Consider the following 25,670-nt stretch of genomic DNA (forward strand, 5'->3'; position numbering starts at 1 on the left):
ATGGAATCACAACACAATAAATGCAGGCCCAGAGGACAGGTCAGTTAGGTTGCCCAGTACACACCACTACAGATTAAGACAAACCTCAGTTATGAAGAGATCATCAGCGGGCTTTTGAACGACTTTAACCACATCGCAATTAATATTGAAGGTTTGGAGAAGGTGGGATTGCATCACAGCTGCTTGGAAGATGGTTATGTTACTTTCTCCTCCAGCCTGATTAAGACCTGGGCATTCCATCACCCCAGTCAGTGGGGAGTCATTTCAACCAACACGTGCAAACATTTCCAGAAAGGAAGTGGGACTCCAACATGGACATATGCACATGATTATGACATAACACAACTTATTTTATTAGCCAGCTGGGAGAGGTTTCTCGATCTTGTTAATCTCAGTGAGTGCAAACACGGGGGCTAGATGTTCCCCACCAAGCCGTGAATTGGGTTCAATTTCAGGTTGTGAACCTGCCTTGGTCACCAGCCTGTCATGAAGGGTAGGACTGATGTCTGATTTGGCTGGGTGCCAGGGCTGTTGTCTGATCAGGCAGATCCAGAGTAGGGATGGACAAGGGATTTTCAGCCATATAAGCAGCAGCTCTGTTTAGACCTTGCCTTGGCTCCCACTCCAGTTGTTGAAGGGATAATTCCCACATAGGCGTTTGATACAGTCATTTCCCGTAGGCAACAGTGGAAATAAAGCAATGCAAACATTTAGGTCAAAAGCAAGAAGCGGATCATCTCCTCACCTCTTCTGAGAGCTTCTATCCTGAGGTCAGCAGTTCATTTTCTTTTTTTAAGCACCAGGCAGCACAGGGTCAGTGCCCTAAACTGAGGAGACTCAATCTCCTGGTTATACTTTTCTTTCTTTCTTCCCCACACTACCGCCTAACTGCAGTCATGCTTATATTTTCCCCAGCACCCATGTTGTGTGTGTGCAGGAGACAGACAGTGGAAGACAAACAGGTGCATAAATCTTTAAGGACAGCAGTTCATTGAGTTGCAAACCCATCAGCAAGAACTAGTCAACAGGTCTAGATGACTCAACTAATTACACAGTAATGCAACACTACCTCATGACCCTTCGACCCAAAAACTAGGGACTTCCATTCTTTATAAAGGTTCATTAAAACGCTTTTTAATCCCAGAGCTATTTGGGAGGTACATAGTATTTGAAATGCTACCACACAGAAACGTTACACCCAAATGTTAACCAGCAACATATTCTTTCACTATCGTTCAAAATATTGACAAGTCTCGAAGGGCTGAACAGCCTCCACCTGCTCTCACCATGTTTCTTTCTGTAATTTTAGGCCGTTTACAGCTGAAGCCCTTAACTACAATCATTATTACTTGCAAACGATATTTGGAGTACCACTTGAGAGACACACAGACTGTTCCATACAGCACTGTTTAACCCACTACGTAAAATTTCAGACTTTATCCACTACTCGTTTATGCGCCAGTCTCTTGAAAGCATAATTTCCCTTGATTCTTCCATCTTCCAAGTCCACGGGGCATCTGACCGTAGACACAGCCGCACCACCAATAAATGGTGTTCTCGATTCAATGGAGAAAGCCAATGCATTTTCTTTCTTTGAGAGTCAGAGATGTACAGCATGGAAACAGATCCTTCGGTCCAACTCATCCATGCCGACCAGATATCCCAACCCAATCTAGTCCCTCCTGCCAGTACCCGGCCCATTTCCCTCCAAACCCTTCCTATTCATATACCCATCCAAATGCCTCTTAAATATTGCAATTGTACCAGCCTCCACCACTTCCTCTGGCAGCTCATTCCATACATGTACCACCCTCTGTGTGAAAAAGTTGCCCCTTAGGTCTCATCTTTCTCCTCACCCTAAACCTATGTCCTCTAGTTCTGGACTCCCGACCCCAGGGAAAAGATTTTGCCTATTTATCCTATCCATGCCCCTCAATTTTGTAAACCTCTATAAGGTCACACCTCTGCCTCCGTCACTCCAGGGAAAACAGCCCCAGCCTGTTCAGCCTCTCCCTATAGCTTAAATCCTCCTACCCTGGCAACATCCTTGTAAATCTTTTCTGAACCCTTTCAAGTTTCACAATATCTTTCCGATAGGAATTGATTCCTCTCCTTCATTAGAGTACACAAGGTGCCATTCCACACCTCTCTGACACATCAGCGTGTCATTAATGATTAGAGTGGAGGGTTGTTGGTAGAGGTTCACTGGGTGAAGAAACACATGGTCCAGCAGTGTGTATTGAGGCAATTTACATTCTTCAATGCTTAGCGTGCCTTTCCTTAAGGAAAAACTAAAGCTCCAGGGACAAGATTGAGAACAAACAAGGGAGAGAAATGAAAAAATGTCAAGTGAAATAAGAATAGAAAATGCTGCAGAGACTCAACAGGTCAAACAGCATTTGTGGAGGAAAAAAAAGTGAACATTTCAGTGTGATGACCTTCTCCAAGAACGGGAGTCAGAACTCTACCAGTTTATCACATGAGGTCAGAACTCAGAAGGCTCAGGCAGGCATTGGGGAGCGGCAGGAGAGGGGAAACAGAAGGCAAAGCTGATTAAAGTTAAAGACAGAAGTGATTAGAACAAGAAAAACAAGTGGGTGGTTGACACAAGGTTTATAGAAGATAAAGGGGGGGGGGAAAGAGAGGTAGGCACTCTGCCTGTATTCCTGATGAAGGGCTTTTGGCCAAAATGTCGATTTTCCTGCCTGAACGGCTGTGCTTTTCCAGCACCACTCTAATCTAGAATCTGGTTTCCAGCGTCTGCAGTCCTTGTTTTTACCTTGTAGAAGATAAGACTATTAAAGCATGGAAGAGGAAGAGATATGTCAAGCAACGTGTTACACTCCTGGAGAAATAGGACAGTACTGAAACTTGCAATGCATTTCCATGTGAATAGAATGAAGAACTCAAGGAGAAAAGGAAATGAAGCAACACATTTGGAACCCATGGTATATCACCTCTGTCCACCCCAGTCCAACATTGGCACCTCCAAGTCTTACAGATACAACGTCATAGTGCTGTCCAATTGAACAGCATGACTTAATTCTATTTGAGACAAAGCCTGGGAGTTTCCTTGTCCATAATTTAGAGAAATGAATGTCACCGAAACTAATTCTCCACCCACCGTCCGCCTGCTCTCCCCCCACACCCCCCCCAGGTGATCGGTTTTTTTTAAAAAGGGGGGCTTTTCTTTCTGCAAATTGGCTACTTTCTTTGCTCTTGTAAAATAAGGAATCACGTTCCAACCTTTCCTGAATCAACTCACCGAGAAGGTTAAAGCAAATTATTACTTTATAAACCAAGAAACCACCTCAAATATATTAGCATTTCAAAGATTACTTCTTAGTGTTGACTGGAAATCATTGATCATCAAAATATTCTCCTTTAACCACATTATTTGAACTCTTCTGATCAGCTTCCTCAGGAAAAAGAAGAAAACTTGTGTTTATATAGCATCTTCAGGTCAAAACTGACTGGAAGATGGGACAGCATTAAATACATATGGGAGCATGATTGCTCTCATAAAATAAGTAAAGAAGATAGCCAATTTGCAGAAAGAAAAGCCCCCCCTTTTAAAAATCAGTGGATTCATGGAGTTTTTGAGCAAAATAAAAACAAATTCACTCTAAGCTTATATGTCGAACAGCAACCAGCATATCCCATTCTAAAAGGGGAAAGATTTAATCTGAGATTGTTTACAGAATCACATCTCCATGACATTGGACTCCTTTGGCTATAAATTCTATGAGCATGATCTTAACCTCCACAACCACCTGATGAAGGAGCAACGCTCCAAATGCTAGTGCTTCCAAATAAGCCTGTTGGACAATAGCCTGGTGTGTGATTTTTAACTTTGTTGAGTGCATTGCTGGAAAAGCACTGCAAATCAGGCAGCATCCGAGAAGCAGGAAAATCAACATTTCAGGCTCCTTGAAGAAGGGCTCCAGCTAGAAACGTCGGTTTTACTGCTCCTTGGATACTGCCTGATTTGCTGTGCTTTTCCAGCTACACACTCTCTACTCTACAGTATCTGCAGACCTCACTGGCCCTCCTGATTTTTAACTTCTCCTGCAAGCTCCTCAAAGCAAACTGCAATGCCATATACCACCAGGACACCATATAAATAAATGCTTCATTTGAAAATGGTGACCAACATTTATGGTCACACATATGCACTGTTTAGAACAGAAGATCCACTGCTGTGCAGAAAGTTATTTGTTTCTCAATGTAAGAAAAAAAAAAGCTAGAAACACAAAATCTGAGTTAAAGACAGATAGTAAACATCAGAAAGACATCGCAAAGTATGCTCAAGAAGCAAACAAAAACCGCTCAGAGGTTACACTGCCTGATTACTAATTTAAACAGCTGGACTAATAAATGACCATGGCAAATGGGGTAGTTTAAATACTTTAAAAATCCAGACTATAAACCTATTATCTGCAATGGCCTAGTGGTATAAATCGCTAGACTAGGTAATGCTCTGGGGACTGAGGTTCAAATCCTATCATGGCAGATGGTGAAAATTGAATTCAATTGAATTAATAGTCTAATGACAACCATGAGTCCATTACTGACTGTCAGAAAAATCCATCTGGTTCGTTAATGTCCATTATGGAAAGGAACTGTCATCCTTACCTGACCTGGCCTACATGTTACTCCAGATCCATAGCAATGTGGTTGACTCTTAACTGCCCTTTGGACAATTACATATGGCCAATAAATGCTGGCCTCACCAGTCACTCCCTCATCCCGTGAATGAATTTTAAAAAAAGATTTGCCATCAAGAGGGCTGTCCAGTTCACTATTATCAATTAGGGAAGAAAATCTGTAATTCTTACCCAGTCAGCTGAATGAGACACTCCAGACATTGGTTAAGAGCCAAACACAATCTCAAATTAAAAACCACACCAACACCAGGTTATAGTCCAACAGGTTTAATTGGAAGCACTAGCTTTCAGAGCACTGCTCCTTCATCACAACCACCTATAAAGGAGCAGCACTCCAAAAGCTAGCGCTTCCAATTAACTTTGTTGGACTATAACCTGGTGTTGTGTGATTTTTAAACTTTGTACAGCCCAGTCCAACACCAGCATCTCCAAATCAAATAGTCTAGTAAGCCACTGTGTTCAAATGCAAACATCAGAACCCCAGGAATGATTAAGAGCACATTAGGTTCAAAATAATCTGTCTTACAACCATTATAGTTTCACCATACTTAAACCAAAACTCATACACCCCAGTGTCCATTTTCTTCCATCAGCTACTGGTCGATCAGCTTCATCAACCCTATCCTCTACAAGTGAATCAGGTAAGTACCGAGACGTGAACTCACCCCGTGCTTTGCGACTGCTTCATTGAGAGCGGTGACCCAGGCTTTCTGCCACTCACGGTTCCAGCTTTCCAAGGACAGCACCCAGGAGAGAAGAGTGGCTGCCCCCTCACAAGGATCGCTCAGATGAGAACCTGCCATAGCCCCAGCTTTGGGGACAGTTTTACCCTTGCCCTGGGAAGGCTGTGAAACCCACTGAAGGCCATACATCACCAATGTAAATATTGAGGCCAGGAACAGGACAAGTAGCCCAACCCATTTCAGCACATCCAAGAAACTGGGCTCCATCCCAACAGTCAAATCAGACATGTCAGGCAACAATAAAGAGTACATTAGATACTGCACCTACATTAGATACTGCACATTTAAAAAAAAATATATTAACTGGATATATTTTGCCAAATTGGAGGCATGTCTTTAAAAATTGAGCAAAAGTGTCTAACCTCTGAAAATTGTTAAGTAGCTTAACAAATCACTAAATTACAAAAAACAAGTTATTTTTAAAAGTGTTGAATTCGATTCCTTGATGTGGGTTTCACTTTCAGCCCTTCCTTACTAACTCCATTCTCCTTATGAAAGGGGCACAGGCCGACACCACAGAGCTCAATCCCCGGCCACAATTACTGACTGCATCCGGCCACACAGTGAGCAAGCCGGGCCCTGAACCACACTGACACTGCTGAGAGTGAAAGCAAGCTCAGCCCACAATACATACAAACAGCCAGCCTCCACATCCCCGCTCCCAGCTCCAAGTCCACTCTCCAGGCATTTACTAAGGGGCGGGGTCCGCCCAAACCCCTCCCCGAAGCTTCTTAAAGCAGCACTGACCCAGCACACAACCCCACAGTCCAAAAACCACACAATCTCACTCTGTCCTTGCCCATCACTCTACATCTATTTCTCTCTTTCTTTATCTATATTTATTTATCCGGCTCTCAATTTATCTAGATTTCTCTATTTCTCTCTCTCTATCTCACCCTCTCTATTTATTTCTCCCTGTCCATTTATCCATCTCCTTATCTCTTTTTTCTCTATTTATTTACCTTTATTTACTTCCCTCTATGTTTATCTCTCCCTCTATTTATCTCTCTTTCTAACCATATCAATCTCTTTCTCTGTTCCTGTCTATCTCTCTGTTTCTCTTTCCCTTCCCATCCCCTCTATTTTTCTATCTCTCTCAGTTTATTTCTTTCCATCTATCTCTTTCTATCTCTCTATCTCTGTGTATCTATTTCTTACTACCTTACTCTATCCCTCTCTATCTCTTTATCTATTTTTCTCACTCTAGTTCTGGCTGTTTGTCTATTTCTATCCATCTATACCTCTCTATTTCTCTCTATGTATGCATATTTCTATTTAATCATTTTTTGTAAAACCTCTATCATCTTTTTACTTACCTACCTCACTCTGTCCATCTTTATCTCTCTCAGCCTATCCTCTTTCTCCTCTTGATATTTCACTATCTGTCACTCTATTTAACACACTTCATTTTCTACTTTTTTACTTATTTATCCATTCATATTTCTATCAATACATTTTATTTGTCTACCTATTAGCAATTACATGCATTCAGATAGCACCTTTGATGTAATAAAACATTGCAACAAGGAACATTTTAATGAGCATCTTAAAGTAAGCAAAAAAAATGTGGAGAAATTTCAGTTTAAGGCCCAAGTAGCTGAAGGAATGACGACCAATAATAGTGATTTAAATCAGGGATGCTCAAGACGCCAGAATTAGGTAAGCGAAAACTCCACAAAGTTTAGTCTTTTATGTATTTATCTTTATATCAATTTAACTCTGTCTGTTGTTCTAGGTCCTGTCTTAGATGGTTATGCATTAATCTGCCGATCTCCTTTCCAAACTGTTTGTTTCCTTATCCACCTTTGTCTGTCTATCAGTCCATTCAATTGTGCCTGAGGTGTATGTCATAAGATGTTATACCAATGAATTGTCAAATAGACATAATATAGGTATATTCTGGATTAGTGGTGCTGGAAGAGCACAGCAGTTCAGGCAGCATCTGAGGAGCAGTAAAATCGACATTTCGTGCAAAAGCCCTTCATCAGGAATACAGGCAGAGAGCCTGAAGGGTGGAGAGATAAGTGAGAGGAGGGTGAGGGTGGGGGTGGGGAGAAAGTAGCATAGAGTTGCAGTGGGAGAGGGACTCCCTGAGATTCTTGTAGAGAGAGGGGGAAAACTTCCTCAAGGCAGGCATCCTTGCAAGAGGCTTCACAGTAGGGTTAAAATTAACTAGGTAAAAACAATGACTGCAGATGCTGGAAACCAGATTTTGGATTAGTGGTGCTGAAAGAGCACAGCAGGTCAGGCAGCATCCGAGGAGCAGTAAATCGACGTTTTGTGCAAAAGCTCTTCATCAGGAATACAGGCAGAGAGCCTGAAGGGTGGAGAGATAAGTGAGAGGAGGGGGGGGTGGGGAGAAAGTAGCATAGAGTTGCAGTGGGAGAAGGACTTCCTGAGATTCTTGTAGAGAGAGGAGGAAAACTTCTTCAAGGCAGGCATCCTTGCAAGAGGATTCGCAGTGGGGTTAAAATCAACTAGGTAAAAACAATGACTGCAGATGCTGGAAACCAGATTCTGGATTAGTGGTGCTGGAAGAGCACAGCAGTAAGAAAAATCATGAGGGGTTTGTACAGAATGAAATAGGGAAATAAAGCTCCTATTGGTCAAAGTATGAAGAACAAAAGGGCACACACTTAAAGTCATTGGAGGGGAAAAAGCAATTAAGACGTGAGACAAACGTTTTACACAACTGATTTGAATCTGGAATGTACTGCCTGAAAGTGTGGTCAAAACAAGTTCAGTTGAGGAATTCAAGAGTGAGTTAGATTTTAGGTGAAAAGGAAGATTGCGTAGGGCCACAGAGAGCAGGTTAGGGAGTGGTACTTGATGAATCACTCTTTCAGAGTAGTAGTGCAGACAAATGTTTCTGTCCTATAACTATTCTGTGATTAATAATCTGTCTGTTGTTTCTGCTGGCAGTTCGAGATCCAAAAGTAACACTCAGAGAAAAATGGAGATTTTCTAAGGTCATAGCCAGGACCATCAAAAACATTATTGTGTTTGTCTGTATAACAATGGCGCTTGTACACCAAAGTGTGAACTGTTGGGAAATATACTTGAAAGATTTGATTAGATTTTGTACAACTGATCATTTGTTTCTAAACATCATCCTCACAAGGTCCTGACACAGAGCTGTAGACAATCAGTGTAGCTGGCTCCTATGCTGTCCATATATTATTCTTAAAGGTTAAGTGTCATCAATCACATGCCATATGTTAGTGTTATGATTAAGCAAATATATTTCTATATCTCTGGATTAAAACCTTTTAAAAACTCTGAGTGGAAACATCTTTTCCACATCTGCTCTATCTAGGTCTCTCTGTATTCTGTATGCTTAAATCAGATCCTCGCCTTATCCTTCTAAACTCTATCGAGTGCAGACCCAGAGTCCTCAATTGCTCCTCATATGACAAGCCCTTCATCCCTGGGATCAATCTTGTAAACATCCTCTAGACCTCCTCCAACAACAGTACATCCTTCCTTAGATACAGGGCCCAAAACTGGTCACAATATTCCAAATATAGTCTGACCAGAGCCTTTTACAGCCAGAACAGTACATTCCTGTTCTTGTATTCTAGTCCTTTTCAAATTAATGCTAACATCGCATTTGCCTTTCCCCATTTAGAAAATTGTCTATGCCTCCATTCTTCCAATATTTTATATTTTCCCACATTGTATTCCATCAGCCACTTCTTGATCCACTCTTGTAGCCTGTCCCAGTCTTTCTACAGCCTCCCTGCTTCCTCAACAATATCTGTCTCTCCACGTATCTTTGTGTCATCTGCCAACTTAGCAACAATGACCTCAATTGATTCGTCCAGATCGTTAATGTATAACATAAAGACGAACCCCATGCAGAGCTTCACTGATCACAGATTGCCATCCTGAAAAAAAGACCCCTTTAATCCCCTTTATCTGCTTTCTGCCAGTTAACCAATCCTCTATCCATGCCAATACTTTGCCCCTAACACCATGGGCTCTTATTTTATTAGCAACCTCCTGAGTAGCACATTGTCAAAGGCCTTCTGGAAATCCAAATCAATCTGGTTCTCCTTTGCTTAACTTACTGATTACCTCCTCAAATAATTCTAACATATTTGTCAGGCATGACGTTCCTTTGACAAAGCCGTGTTGACTCAGCCTATTGTACCATGCACTTCCAAGTACTCAGCAATATCATCCTTAATAATGGTCTCTAAAATCTTACCCACGACCAAGGTCAGGCTAACCAGCTTATAGTTTCCTGTCCGCTGCCTCCTTCCCTTCATTACATTAGCCATATTCCAGTCTGCTGGAACCCTTCCTGGTTCTGGATCAGTGGTGCTGGAAGAGCACAGCAATTCAGGCAGCATCCGACGAGCAGCAAAATCGACATTTCGGGCAAAAGCCCTTCATCAGGAATAACCTGACTCCAGTGATTTCTGAACGATCACCATCAATGCCTTACAAACTCCTCTGCCAACTCCTTCAGAATTCTTCTCCCTGCAGTTAGTCACTACAATCACCTCTGCAACCTGACTCTCTCAAAGCAGGAGACACTGCCTAAAAGGGTAGTAGAGGTGGGAATCTTCAGAACTGTTCAGAGCTATGAGCCCAAGTACCTAAAAACTGGAATGGATTAGATAGATGTGGGGGCGGGGGCAGTAAGGAGTAAAACGATAGGTGGGGATAGAGCCCAAAGAGAAAAAAGAACAGTTGGACAGACAAAGGAGTGGATAACGATCTGGCTATGAGTGTGAATAGCTGTTAATGGAGACTAGCCGAAAGTGAGGACTGCAGTTGCTAGAGGTTACAGTCGAGAGTGTGGTGCTGGAAAAGCACAGCAGGTCAGGCAGCATCCAAGCAGCATGAAAATCGAGATTTTGGGCAAAAACCTCTCATCAAGGCAAACAATAGATAGGGTATAATGCAGACTGTGATAACAAGGCCTGGTGTGTGGGGTCGGGGCCTAGGACATGGGAAAGTTCAGGCCCTAAAATTATTGAACTCATTATTGAGTCAGGAGGGCTGCAGGGTCCCCAAACAGAAAACGAGACGTTGTTTTTTCCAGTATATCAGCATTCCAATATGCTTCATCACAAGTTTTACTATTTTTCCTTCTGATGCGATGGGCCGAAGGGTCTTTATCCAAACTATTAAAAAAACTCTATTACTGTGTAAAACATCCTTGCCCTGTTATATTTTTCAATCACGTCGCCTCCTAAACTCCAGTGAATACAAAATTTAAAAACAGTGGGTGCTGAAGATCTGAAACTAAAATTGAAACTCAGCAGACTTGGCAGTGTCCGTGGAGAGAATTCAGAAGTTAACATTTTGAGTTCAGTGACCATTCTTCAGCTTCAGTGACCAGAACTTCTGCTTATGTCCAAATCATGCTTATGTTCCAGTGATTGCGAGTTTACATTCATTTTTGTCCCGGGCAGGATGCTGTAGTCAGGAGGAGAAACTCCCTCCTCCTCCAGCAGCGGATGATGTCACCCGGTGGAATGTTTACATTGTCGCAGAAACTGACGGCGTTCCATTTCCATTGTTGAATGGTTACATTGTTTCCCCCGGGGTTCCATCAGTCTCTGATCCTCACCACAAGGATACACACGGGGTCAGACACAGACACAGACGGACCCGGCTTGTCCTGCGGGCCACCATGAACTGCAGGTCGCAGATCCTGGAGCTCACCGTGGAAGCCAGGCAAATCGAGGAGACCGTGCTGGCCGTGCTCCACACCGTGCTTCTGCACCGGAGCTCGGGCAAGTTCCACTACAAGAAGGAGGGCACCTACTCCATCGGCACGGTGGGCACCGAAGACGTGGACTGCGATTTCGTCGACTGCACCTACGTGCGGGTCTCGTCCGACGAGCTGGACCGTACGCTGCGTCGATCCGTAGGCGAGTTTAAGGTGAGTTCGCTCTGCAGACTTCGTTATATCTCTGCTGTTTTGTGTATTTTTTTTAAAAAAAGCGACGCCAGCTCCAAGCTCGGATTCATCATGGATCGAGTCGGTTGGTTTCGGTTTATGTTCAAATTCAAGCGCTTCCATTGTCTGCATTCTTCTCATAATGATTTACAGAGTCTCCAGGCCTACAGTTGCAGTTTCAGCCTCACCTTGGTCGCTGTCACTCTTCGATCAGGCCTTCCTTCACACCCCCATGTCTTGATCCCAAAATCAAGGCTGAGATTGAGTGTGACGTTCCCCGAGGTGCCCCCGGCCTTTTGAATGGAAGCCCACACCTGCACTGTGAGATAGTTGTGAGGGATCCCCATAAGGCACAATTTCAAAACAGAGTAGTTCTCTCCGGTTTTATAGGTTTGATCAGATTTGATTTAATGTAGCCACATGTACCATAGTACAGCGAAAAGCTTTGTTTTGTGAACAAAGCAAGCAAGCACATACAGATAATCACAACCACCTAGTGCTAGTGCTTCCAATTAAACCTGTTGGACTATAACCTGGTGTTGTGTGATTTTTAACTTTATACAGATCATAGGGTGCTTAGACAGAGGGAGGTATAGAGGGCTACAATGCACAAAGCAGATCAATGTTAACAAGATCAGCATTATTTGAAGTTAGAAAGGTCCATTCATCAGTCTAATAACAACAGGGAAGAAGTGGTTCTTGAACCTGTTGGTGCCTGTCCAAGCTTCTGTATTTTCTACCTGAGTTTGGAAGAGAACGTTCGATATTGCAGTGAATTGATGTAGCAACCCAGGGGGATGCCCTGAAAGTTGACTTAAAACCAACTTTAAACCCAGCACGGTGGCACAGTGGTTAGCACTGTTGCCTCACAGCACCAGAGACCCGGGTTCAATTCCCGCCTCAGGCGACTCTCTGTGTGGAGTTTGCACATTCTCCCTGTGTCTGCGTGGGTTTCCTCCGGGTGCTCCGGTTTCCTCCCACAGTCCAAAGATGTGCAGGTCTGGTGAATTGGCCATGCTAAATCGTCTGTAGTGTTAGGTAAGGGATAAATGTAGGGGTATGGGTGGGTTGCACTTCGGCGGGTCGGTGTGGACTTGTTGGGCCGAAGGGCCTGTTTCCACACTGTTGTGAGGCAGCAGTGCTAACCACTGTGCCACCGTGCCGCCTACTTCTGCTTGTTCAGGCTCAATCTAATCATAAGGAAAGTATTGGGAGGTAGTGTGAGAGTGAGGTGGGGTATCTGGGTATTTGTAGTGAGGGCTAATTGTCAAGAAGTGCTAGTAGGTGAGAGATGGAGTGAACTGCATTGAGCAGTGTGAGAGGTTGGAATTGTAGTATATTGGAAATGTATGGAGCTGGTAGATGTCAGTTTACAGTTAGGCCAGCCATGTGAGATTTAATTTCTTTCGCGTTGCTTATGGGTTCTTGGCTGAGAACCTGGGAGTTTGCCTCCTTGGAATCTTGCTCCCATTCCTTTCTCGGGGTATGCCTACTGCCCCTCCTCCATTACCATTCCTGGAAGCACAGCCCAGCTCCATCACCAATGTCTCCAACAATGCTTCCACCACCCTCAACACCATTTCCGTGTCCTGACGTTCATTTTTCTGTCATTTAAATGCCAGCAACATTGCGTGTGGGCTTACCTTTAAGGGAGTCACCATGCCTTTCAAATGAGCCATCTATGTCCAATTGAAAAGGCAGTTTGTGCCTCAGTTTAACACCTCAACTGAAAGAGAGGACCTCTTACAGTGCAGCGTTGATGCAGTACTGGAGTGTCCAGGCCAGCCAGCCCAATGAGACTGCTCTGCCATTCATTGAGATCATGGCTGATTCCTGACCCAGCTGAGTTTATCATGAAGGGCCTGCCTTCTACACCTCAGGCACGGTGATCCTTAGGTTAGACTCACCACCAGTCATCTCTCTCTCTCTCTCTCTCTCTCTCACACACACACACACTCACAAGAGAACAGCATTATGGTCCTCTGGGACTATGGCAATTTTACTTTTCCTCTATTCTAGATGCTGATCAATGCTACATACTCAGGGAACATTCGTATATCAAGTTATAGTGTATGCTAGGAGTTAATTGTGACCACTGTTACCCTCAATTTTCTCCTGTCGCTCTACAATATCACTTGCCTGGATGAGCACAGGTAAGCTAATTAGCCATCAGCCTGGTTAGAATTAAAAGTCACACAACACCAGGTTATAGTCCAATAGGTTTATCTTAAAACACTAGCTTTTGGAGCGCTGCTCCTTCATCAGGTGGTTGATGAAGGAGCAGTGCTCTGAAAGCTAGTGCTTCCAAATAAATCTGTTGGACTTTAATCTGGTGTTGTGTGATTTTTAACTTTGTCCACCCCAGTCCAACACTGGCACCTCCAAGTCAGTCTGGTTAGAATAGAGCTACCTGCCTTTTCTTCATGTTCCCTATATGACCAAAATGTACCTCTCCATAGCTGTTTGAGAAAAGAAATTTCAGAAATCACACTACCTTCTGTGTGAAAAATTGGTTAATGATTGGAATAGTTTATTTCAAATTTCAATATTGGCCTCCTGGTTTGGGATTTGACACAAGAAAACCAGTTTCTCTATATCTATGTACTTTTAAATCGTTTTACCATTTTAAATACCTCAATCCCAAAGAAATACAAAAGAAAAGGTTGGTTTATGAGGAGAGATTGAGTAGATTAGATTACCTACAGTGTGAAAACAGACCATTTGACCCAATGAGGGCAGCACGGTAGCTCAGTGGTTAGCACTGCTGCCTCACAGCACCAGGGACCTGGGTTTGATTCCCTCGTCAGGCAGCTGTCTGTATGGAGATTGCATATTCTCCCCGTGTCTGTGTGGGTTTCTTCAGGGTGCTCCAGTTTCTTCCCACAATCCAAAGATGTGCAGGTCAGGTGAATTGCCATGCTAAATTGCCCATAGGGTTAGGTGCATAAGGCACGGGTAAATAGAGAGTAGGAGAATGGATCGGGTGGGTTACTCTTTGGAGGGTGGGTGTGGACTTGTTGGGCCAAATGGCTGTTTGCATACTAATCTAAAAAAAAAATCCACTCCGAAGAGTGATTTTTTTTTTTAAGATTAGTATGAAAACAGGCCATTTGGCCCAAAAAGTCCACGTCAACCCTCCGAAGAGTAACCCACCCAAACCCATTCCACTACTCTACATTTACCTGTGACTGTGGGAGGAAACCGGAGAACATAGAGGAAACACACAGACATGGAGAGAATGTCCAAAGTCCACACAAACAGTCATCCAAGTCAGAAATCGAACCCAGGTCCCTGGCACTGTGAAGCAACAGTGCTAACTACTGAGCCTCCATACACCTAACACTATGGGCAATTTGGCACGGCCAATTCACCTAACCTGCACATCTTTGGACTGTGGGAGGAAACCCACACAAACACAGGGAAAATGTGCAAACTCCACACAGTCAGCCAAGATTTGGACTATACTCTTTGGAATTTAGAAGAATAGGGGAGGATCTTATATAAACATTTAAAATTATGAAGGGAATACTGTAGATAAGATAGAAGCAGGGAGGTTGTTTCCACTGGCAGGTGAAACTAGAACTAGGGGGCATGGCCTCAGATTAAGGGAGAGCAGATATAGGACTGAGTTGAGCAGCAACTTCTTCACCCAAAGGGTTGTGAATCTGTGGAATCCCTTCCCCAGTGGGGCAGCTAAGGCTACCTCACAATGGTTTTTAAGTATAGGACAGATAGCTCTTAACTCCTTTACTGTTCAAAATCTATGATGAGCAGGCGGGTAAGTGGAGCTGAGTCTATGAAAAGATCAACCATCATCCCATTGAATCTCTGAGCAGGCTCAATGGGCCAGATGATCTACTGCTGCTTGTATTTCTTGTGTTCTTATGTAAAGCTTTGCTCAAAATTTAGCCTGCTAAACTCTAGAATTTCTATCAACTTAAGCTGCATTCAGTTCCCTTCAAGAACTAGATATTTCCCCAAGTTTTGGTATTCAAAACTGAATGAGGACATGCTCCTGGTAGCCCAGATTAAAAATACAATTGTATCTGGAATTTAGGAAAAAATTATCTGAACTTTAGCATCAATTGGATGTGGGATCATCATCCCACTTACTAAGTGTACATGATCAGACTGTGGAGTCCCCAAATACTGGATGAGATTGAAACGTAATATGATTCCAACCTGGGACCTATGGTCTACAAGGTTTAGAACCCCCCCTCAAACTTACTGTAATTTCAAGAATTGTGCATTCAGACTCCAACATAACAATTATATTTGGTTGATATTTTGGAGTAATGGATCTCACCCCTCATTTGCCTTATGCCATTTTCTCTTAACAATAGGATGCCCTTCGTAATTCTGGAAGCGATGGGAGTGGTCAAATCTCCCTTGAGTTCTACCAGAAGAAGAAATCACGCTGGCCATTCTCAGATGAGTGCATTCCATGGGAGGTATGGGCCTTCAAACTCAACGTGGTGAACCTGGCCAATGAACAGGAGAGGCAGATCTGCCGTGAGAAGGTGGGCGAAAAACTAGGCGAGAAGATAATTAATATCATCGAGGTCATGAACCGACATGAGTACTTGCCCAAAATGCCGACGCAATCAGAGGTGGACAATGTCTTTGATACAAGCCTGAGAGATGTGCAGCCGTACCTGTACAAAATCAGCTACCAGATCACTGATTCTCTTGGGACATCCGTTAGTACTACTATGAGGAGATTGATTAAAGACACACTGGCTTTATAATCAGTCCAAAAACTATCAAGAAAGCAGCTGACAACTGTTGCATTCTTGACTCTTTTCCCTCAAATTTTCCATTCTGCTGCTGTTACTTTTCCCTGTTTAGCTAGTCGATCTGATTGAAATATCAACGGATCACATGCATGATTTCTTCTGAAATTTCATAGATTCATGCTTAGCACCTAGAAAATTTTTCCAAGCTTACATATATTTATTTTGTTGAAATAGTCAGGAAACATTGCACATTACTAGAAATGGCTCCAAAAAGAAGTATTATTAGGACAGCTAAGTTCAAGAAATCCACTTTGATTTATTCTCTTGATAAATCAAATAACCAAAATTGTCCCGACCACTGGAAAGCTTCTTGTTTTTGGAGGACTACAGGCAAGGATGTGGTCAGACTTGCAAACAATTCTCTTCAAAATGGAACAGCCAAACAATGGAACACATTGCCTAGGCTCCCATGTAACGAATTACCACTGAGAGGTAATTGACAACTGCTGATATCTTGAGACTGTTCCCCAGGACGACATATTTAATACATTCAGGTGAAAACATACAATGGAGGAAAAGGGGTTGTATCATAAGAGTATATGAACATGTTTGATATATTAGTGGATGCAGTATTTTGAAATTAATTTTGGAGGCCTGGTTTTAATTTTTGTAAAGCATAATTCTCTGTAATAAAATTGAATAAACTATAAATCTTTTTAGTAACTTTATGACACTTCGTTCTGGGTAGCTCAAACTGTTGGAAACCATTGGGAGACCACTTTGACCTTATTGTTTACTGCAAAGCATCAACAACTCGGACATAGATAATCCTACAAAGGAAGCTGGAAAAATAGTGAAGTAGAACGAAGGGTGAAAATTCCAAAGCACACAACGTGATGACTGGAAGTCGTGCCATTGCCAGTGGAGCTAGCTTCAGTGGGAAGATCACAAGCTGTCCAAGTGATTTTTGGGAAATGTTTGTACATAATTTCTAGTGTTAATTTCAGTTTTGTTTCTTTTATATAGTTAATAAATTAGTCAAAAACTTGTTTGCTTTAAAAAGCTCAATCGAAAGAAACTTGTGTTTGAACATTTTCCCCATTTGCAATAAGTGATGAAAAAGATCCTTGAGTCTCATACGGTTGAGGACACAACGTGATGTGTGTCTGAACTTTGTTGTTTCCTTTTTGGTTAGCCTGACATACATAAAAACCCATTACCAGGCTTAAGAATCTCTAAACCAAACTATTGAAAAATTTACAAAGGCAGAAGTTCTCTGTTATGGAGAGCACATCTCTCCATCAGCTAGTTCAAGCAGAGGGTGACATTATCCAAAGCTCATTGTATTGGAGAATGCAAAATGTTTCGCAAGAACTAAAGCCATCTGAACTCCCAGCGTGGAATCATTGGTAAACCTCCTGGTTCTTGTCAAGAAAGGGCTACCATACTTAGCTGGAGTTGTGTTTTTTTCTTCTTTGAGATGTGGGCTATTCTGACCAGGGCAATATTTGTTGCCCATCCCATATTACCTGTCTGGGTCATTGTAGGGCAGTTAAGAGTTAGCATGGGTCCAGAGTCGCATATAAGTCAGGCTAAGCAAGAGTAGCAGCAGATTTCTTTCTGTCAAGGACATTAGTGAAGCAGATGGGCTTTTAATGAAAGTCGATGATAGTTTCATGGTTTGTCACCATTACTGAGATTAGCCTTTAATTCAATTTTTGTTAATTAATTGAATTTGAATTCAATTCATCTCTCCACTTATTTCTCCACCCTGGAGGCTCCCTCCCTCTATTCCTAATGAAGGGCTTTTACCCAAAACGTCGATTTTCCTGCTCCTCAGATGCTGCCTGACCTGCTGTGCTTTTCCAGCACCACTCTGACCTAAACCCTGAATTTGAATTCTACCAGCTGCTATGACTGGATTTAAACCTAGGAGCCCAGAACATGTTTCTGAGCTTTAAGATTACCAGGTCAGTGACAATACCATTATGCTCCCATTGTACAAGAAGTTTGACAGATCCCACTAAAGCTGCTATCTAAGTTTATTTTGGGGATGGCCATCCTAGAACAGTGTGAATCTATTTGGCTTAGCATTATCGAATCTTAGAATCCCTACAGTGTGGAAGCAAGCCATTCGGCCCATTGAGCTCACACTGACCCATCGAAGAGCATCCGACCCAGACCCACATCCTACCTTGGTCCTGTAACCCTGCAATTCACATGCTGGATCTACCTGGCCTGCACACCTCTGTGCACTATGGGCAATTTAGCATGGCCAATCCACCTAACCTGCACTTCATTGGACTGTGGGAAAAAATTGGAACATCTGGAGGAAGCCCATGCAGACATGGGAAGAATGTGCAACCTCCACACAGTCATCTGAGAGTGGAATCAAACCTGGGTCCCTGGCGCTGTGAGGCAGCAGTGCTAACCACTGGACCACCATTAAAGCCTGTAGTCATGAGACTTGTCACTGAGATATCATTGGCAAATACATCATCTTAAAACTGCTTGAACTCCAAAGACATCCCCGCTAAGATTAAATGATGGTCACTAAGGATATAAGAACTAGGAGCAGACAATTCAACCCCTTGAGCCTGCTCCACCATTCATGGTTGATCTTACCTCGGCCTCAACTTCACTTTCCTGCCCATTCTCCATAAACTTTCAACCCATTACTGATCAAAAATACACATCTCTCCTTAAATTTACTCAGCATCCACGGCATTGGTACTGAATTCCACAGATTCACAACCCTTTGAGAGAAGTAATTTCTCTGCATCTTTGTTTTAAATCTACTGCACTTATCCTATTCACTGCTATCTGTTAGTTAACCAATGTCCAATCAGCAAGCATAGGTGGCAGCAATTACAGGATAAGTTACCAATTCCACTTTACTAAAGGCAGTACGAATCCAGTCAACGGTCAAATTTGATTATGTCTCCGTTAGGAGAGAACTAGCTGATTTCAGGTGAGGTATATGGAGGTGCAATCGATTGGTCTCAGGGTCCTTTGGCATTGGGGGAGCAAAGAAAAATAAAGTGACAGGCTTCATTGGGCACTGTCCAGTGACTCTTGCTGAACAGTGCAGACTTGTGCACAGATGCTTCAAGAAGCTCAGATGCTTCTTGCGTCCAAATAGCCACTAAAATCTATTGAGTTAAAGTGTGGAAATTCCCATTTACGAGATATAATGGAACACTGATGCCTGTGGAATAATAGACGAGAACAAGTCGATGAGGATGGGAACAAAGAGAAAAAAGGTGTGTGGTGGGATGGCAGTGAGGAAAGAAAATGCCTAAATTGCAATTCTCAATGATTCTCAATTCTGATTCATGCCTGACAGATGCATACCCGAAAAATTTTGGTTGTATGATCTTAATTATGTTGTCTATTTTAAATTCGGTTGCCCACTATTGTGCAAAACAATGGATTTTTTCTCAACACAGCCATTGTGTAATATTGTCTTTCATGTACCATGGAGCAAAGCGAAATAAATTGTATAATAAGCTAGAAAATTGTTAACGCGCTGCTAGAAATTGCTCAAATTTGACCATCAAAGAGATTTATGGGAATTTAAGCAAGTGTAAATGTTCTGAGAAAAAAATAAAATAAAAATAAAAGGAAATTTAGGATTAAGCTCATTTCTATGGTCCTGTAATGGGATTGATGCTGTTAGTCTTAATTCAGTAACCAAATTAATAATTGAGGTCAGGCTTTGAGATGCATTCACAATGATTCGGCTGATACTTCAGTCACAACATTCCCAACAGAAACATTGGCTGAGATTCTCAGGCTGAAAGGGTTCTCACATGCTGGTCAGAGAGTGAGTGGGGAGCTCCTGTCAATCCCCTTTTCTCAAACATTTGAGTGACCAGCGTCAAGCTTTCCCGTGATTGCGCTCCACGGTGGTATAAGTCCCAGCTGTCGAACAGTTGGTGGTAAAGCACTTGCTGAAGGCTCAGGGTCATCATAGAACCCCAGGTCAAGTGTGAGTGAACCCGGGATGAGGGAGAGGGGAGGGAGAGGAGTTCGGTTAAAATGGGGAAAAGAATTCAAAAATGCCAAAAAGTGAGGCATAATTTTTAAATAATTTCGAAGTTAGATTCCAAAATATGGAAAATAGTAAGAAATGTCAGCTGTTATACAGCCTTAGATCAGAAAGTGTCCTAGCCATTGGCTGATTAGAAGCTTGGATAAGCAATTTTGTCTGCTGAACTCTGTAATAAGCCAATAGCAAAGATAAAGTTCTATATTATGTTAACTATGTTAGTTAGCTCAAGGGTCTTCTACTTCATAAACAAGATTCCATTCATATTTGCAATGCTGTATTGAGCAGTAATGAAATTATGGCTAATTCACCAGTTCATCAATGATAATAAATTAATCAGGTTAGTTAAGATGAGATTTCAGCCAAATCAAGGGTAAACTAATCATTCAGCTAATACAGCACAAGGCTGGACTCAAAAGGGTATAAGATAAGGAAGATTATGATCTTCAACACACAACCAAGAGAAAAGGAGGTGGACTATGTTTAACAGGAATCCAACAGCAATAAGAGCAGACCAGGAGACAACACCTCAATCAACTGGTGTTCATAAAAACATAGTGATTATTGTCTTGCTACGTTCCATTTTGTTATATTGGAGCTTCTACTTAATAAACCTACCACTGCTTATACCAAATGCTTTGTACCTGATGTGGTGTAAACTAAAGGTTGTAAGTGTTTAGGGAGGGTCTGAGGCAAGGGTAAATGGATGGTATTTAAAGCCCTCCTATGCCTGATGCCGGTCTGTGCCTGGTCACGAGAGAAACATTACCATGCCACCCATTTTGATCTGCCCCCATTCTAAGAGACGGTTCAGGAAGTGTAGGAAAGGAAGCTGACCTATCATTTAGTAAGATCATGACTTGTGGTTGTGGTCTCAACAACCCTCCCCATAATGTGAACTTTCACTGTCTATTAACAATCCATCAAATTCAGCCTTGAATAAATTCAGTGGCTCATAGGAGGAAACTTCCTCAATATAAACCTTATCTAGTCAACAAGATTTTATATGTTTTAGGAAGATCTGCTTTTCCTTCTCCTAAACTCTAATGAGTATTAGCCAAGCCTTTTCAACCTAAGATTAAGATGGCATAAATTGAAGCCATCCCCTCTGATTGAACCTCCTCTGAACTGCTTCTAATGCAACTGAATATTTTTTTCCAAGCATGAGACCAAAACTATACAGTTCTCCAGATGTGGTCTCACCAACATCCTGTACAGCTGCAGTAAATCTTCCCTGATATTATATTCCATTCTTGGAATAAACTACAACATTCCATTTGCCTTCCGCATTTCTTGCACTTGCATGCTATCTTTGTACCAAGATACACACATCCCTCTGTATTATCAAATTCTAGCAACTTTCTCAATTTGCATCGTATACTGGTTTTAATTCTTCCTAACAAAACGGACAAGTTTTATTTTTCCCTGGACACCGCTATTTGATTTATTATATTCTCATGTACTGAGATACAGTGAGAAGTATTGTTTTCCATGCTAACTGGACAACTCATATATAACATAAGTCCATCAGGGTAATAGAGCAGAATTCAGAATATAGTATTTCACTGCACCCCCTCTGTAGCTGTAATATCAACTTTAATGTAGGAGAGGTCTGTTCATAAATCTGATAACGGTGAATAACAAGTTGTTTTTAGAATCCATTGATAAGTGTTTTCAAACTTTTGTATCCTCTACTTGATGGAAGAGTGTGGAAGAGAGTATCACCAGGGTGGGAAGCTCTTTAATTACGTTGGCTGCTTTTCTGAGGTAGCAAGAGAAAGTGAGGACTGCAGATGCTGGAGATCAGAGCTGAAAATGTGTTGCTGGAAAAGTGCAGCAGGTCAGGCAGCATCCAAGAAGCAGGAGAATCGACGTTTCGGGCATGAGCCCTTCTTCAGGAAGCTCATGAAGAAGGGCTCATGCCCGAAACGTCGATTCTCGTTTCTGAGGCAGCAGGAAATGTAGACAAATCATAATTACAATCAAAGTCCTACAGCATGAAGACAGGCCCTTTGGCCCAAACTAGTCCATGCCGAACAAAGTCTCTGTCCACGCGAACCCCATTTCCCTGCACTTGGCCTGCATCCTTCTAATCCTTTCCTATCCATGTATTTGTCCAAATGCTTTTTAAATGTTGTTACTGTGCCCACCTTAATCACTTCCAATGGCAGCTCATTCCATATACGTACAACCGTCTGTGTAAAACAATTTGCCCCTCAGGTTCTCTTTTATTCTTTTCCCTCTAACCTTAAAATGATGCCCTCTAGTTCTCAATTCCGCAACCCTGAGTGCATTCACTCTATCCATGTCTCTCATTATCTTATACACCTCTCTCTGTTCCACTACACTCCTAAAGGCCCTACCATTCACCATGAAATTCCTACCTTGATTTGACTTTCCAAAATGCAAGACCTCTCACTTATCTATGTTAAACTCCATTTGCCATGTATTGGTCCACTTCCCCAGCTGATGAAGATCATAGAGATGTACAGCATGGAAACAGACCCTTCGGTCCAACCTGTCCATGCCGACCAGATATCCCAACCCAATGTAGTCCCACCTGCCAGCACCTGGCCCATATCCCTCCAAACCCTTCCAATTCTTATACCCATCCAAATTCCTTTCAAATTTGCAATTGTACCAGCCTCCACCACTTCCTCTGGCAGCTCATTCCATTCCCATACCACCCTGTGTGTGAAAAAGCTGCCCCTTAGGTCTCTTTTGTATCTTTCCCCTCTCACCCTAAACCTATGCCCTCTAGTTCTGGACACCCCCACCCCAAGGAAAAGACTTTGCCTAGTTACCCTATCCATGCCCCTCATAATTTTGTAAACCTATATAAGGTCACCCCTCAGCCTCCGATGCTCTAGGGAAAACAGCCTCAGCCTGTTCAGCCTATCCCTATAGCTCAAATCCTCCAACCCTGGCAACATCCTTGTAAATCTTTTCTGAACCCTTTCAAGTTTCACAACATCTTTGATAGGAAGGAGACCAGAATTGCACGCAATATTCCAACAGTGGCCTAACCAATGTCCTGTACAGCCGCAACATGACCTCCCTACTCCTGTATTTAATATTCTGACCAATAAAGGAAAGCATACCAAACACCTTCTTCACTATCCTATCTACTTGCGACTCCACTTTCAAGGAGCTATGAACCTGCACTCCAAGGTCTCTTTGTTCAGCAACACTCTCTTGGACCTTACCATTAAGGTGTACAAGTCCTGCTAAGATTTGCTCTCCCAAAATGCAGCACCTCTCATTTATCTGAATTAAACTCCATCTGCCACTTCTCAGCCCATTAGCCCATCTGGTCAAGATCCTGTTGTTGTCTGAGATACCCCTCTTCGCTGTCCACTACACCTCTAATTTTGGTCTCATCTGCAAACTTACTAACTGTATCTCTTATGCTCGCATCCAAATCATTTATGTAAATGACAAAAAATAGAGGACCCAGCACTGATCCTTGTGGCACTCCACTGGTCACAGCCCTCCAGTCTGAAAAACAACCCTCCACCACCACCCTCTGTCTTCTACCTTTGAGCCAGTTCTGTATCCAAATGGCTAGTTCACCCTGTATTCCATGAGATCTAACTTTGCTAATCAGTCTCCCATGGGGAATCTTGTCGAATGCTTTACTGAAGTCCATATAGATCACATCTACCGCTCTGCCCTCATCAATCCTCTTTGTTACTTTTTCAAAAAACTCAATCAAGTTTGTGAAACATGATTTCCCCTGCACAAAGCCATGTTGACTATCCCTAATTGTTGCCTTTCCAAATACATGTACGTCCTGTCCTTCAGGATTCCCTTCAACAACATTCCCACCACTGACGTCAGGCTCACTGGTCTGTAGTTCCCTGGCTTGTCTTTACCGCCCTTCTTAAACAGTGGCACCATGTTAGCCAACCTCTCGTCTTGCGGCACCTCACCTGTGACTAACGATGATACAAATATCTCAGCAAGAGGCCCAGCAATCACTTCTCTAGCTTCCCACAGAGTTCCAGCCTGCTGCAATTTCTGATAACCGTCTTTGGTGTCTATGTTATCACCTATTTTACTGTCATCAGCAAACTTACTAATCATGCTTTGTACATTCTCAACCATATCACCGATTCAGATAACACAGTAATAGGCCCAGCACCGAACTCTGAGGCACTCCACCAGTCATAGGCCTCCAGTCTGACAAGTATTCTTCCACTATTACCATCTGCTTCCTACCATCAAACCAATTTTGTATCTAATTTTCCAGCTCGCCCTGGATTCCAGGTGATCTAACCTTCTAGAGAGGCCTCCCACATGGAATCTTTTCAAAGGCCTTGCTGAAATCCATTTTGACTACATCTACCACCCTACCCTCATCAACCTTCCTGGTCACTCCAAAGAAGTCGAACAGATTTTTGAGGCATGATTTCCCACTCACAAATATATGCTCACTATTCCGAATCAGCCCGTCTTTCCAAACGCTTGTATACCTTATCCCTCAATCTTCTTATCTAACCCACCCACCCAGATGTTAAGCTTAGTGATCTATAGTTCCCAGGCTTTTCTTTGCAACCCTTCTTAAATAATAGTGCAACATTCACTACCCTTCCATCTTCTGGGACCTCACCTATGGCTAATGATGATGCAAAAATAAATATCAGCCAGGGCCCCGCACTTTCTTCTCTAGCCTCTTGCAGTGTTCCTGGATATACAGGGGAACCTCGATTATCTGAACGTGATGGGCGGGCACTATTTTGTTCGGATAATCGATTATTCGGTTAAATCGATTAAATGCCTTTCCTCTGGGGCTCGGAATTTTTAAAGTCTGTCCCCTCTTCAGGAGACAAGTCAGCAGCACACAGTGTGTGAGACCCTGCTCCTGCAGAACCCCACCCAACACCACCCCCCATCCAACATGACTCCCCGATCACTGTTGGAAACACATCTTTGATGTAATGTTTCTATTGGTACCTCGAGATTTCCTTTGGATAATCCACTTTTCGGATAATTGGTATTCGGATAATCGAGGTTCCTCTGTATCTGCAGGAGCAGGTGACTTATCCACCTCCATACATTCTAATACATCCAACACCTTCTCCACTGTGATTATGGACTATCTCCAAAATATCACCACTAACTTCCCAAAGTCTTTATGTCTTTCTCCATGGTAAACACAGAGGAGAAATATTCATTGAAAACTTCACCCATCTCCTGCAGTTCTACGCATACATATCCACTTTGAGGGGCCCTATTCTCTCTCATTATTCTTTTTCCTTTAATATACTTAAACTGCCTCTTTGGATTCACCTTAATTTTCCCTCCCAAGGCTATCTTATGCATCCTTTTCACCCTCCTTATTTCCTTCTTCAGTAAACTCCTGTATTCCCTGTTATTTCATCTCTGATTAATAGTGATACTCACCTTAAAACAAAATTGCACCACCTCTGTCCTGCCTAAAGCACCTGTAGGAGAAAGTGAGGTCTGCAGATGCTGGAGATCAGAGCTGAAAATGTGTTGCTGGGAAAGCGCAGCAGGTCAGGCAGCATCCAAGGAGCAGGAGAATCGGTGCCC

General features: G+C 42.6%; 2 protein-coding genes across 2 annotated transcripts in view; one reads left to right on the forward strand and one right to left on the reverse strand.

The window, feature by feature from the left end:
* The window catches only part of LOC122555405 (C2 domain-containing protein 2), a 56,672-nt gene extending 50,218 nt beyond the window's left edge, over window positions 1-6,454 (reverse strand). The window contains exon 1 of the mRNA XM_043701385.1: window positions 5,333-6,454. Coding sequence (XP_043557320.1) covers window positions 5,333-5,662 — 330 coding nt within the window. The 5' untranslated portion in view covers window positions 5,663-6,454. The remainder of the gene's footprint in view (window positions 1-5,332) is intronic.
* A 527-nt stretch (window positions 6,455-6,981) lies between these two features.
* Window positions 6,982-16,774, forward strand: atg101 (autophagy related 101). The gene is made up of 3 exons (XM_043701386.1): window positions 6,982-7,069; window positions 10,837-11,309; window positions 15,671-16,774. Exons 1-3 carry the CDS (start codon window positions 7,048-7,050, stop codon window positions 16,073-16,075), a joined length of 900 nt encoding a protein of 299 aa, XP_043557321.1. The 5' UTR covers window positions 6,982-7,047; the 3' UTR covers window positions 16,076-16,774.
* The last annotated feature ends 8,896 nt before the right edge of the window (window positions 16,775-25,670 follow it).

Source organism: Chiloscyllium plagiosum, chromosome 12 (genome assembly GCF_004010195.1).
Source record: "Chiloscyllium plagiosum isolate BGI_BamShark_2017 chromosome 12, ASM401019v2, whole genome shotgun sequence".
Lineage (NCBI taxonomy): Eukaryota > Metazoa > Chordata > Chondrichthyes > Orectolobiformes > Hemiscylliidae > Chiloscyllium > Chiloscyllium plagiosum.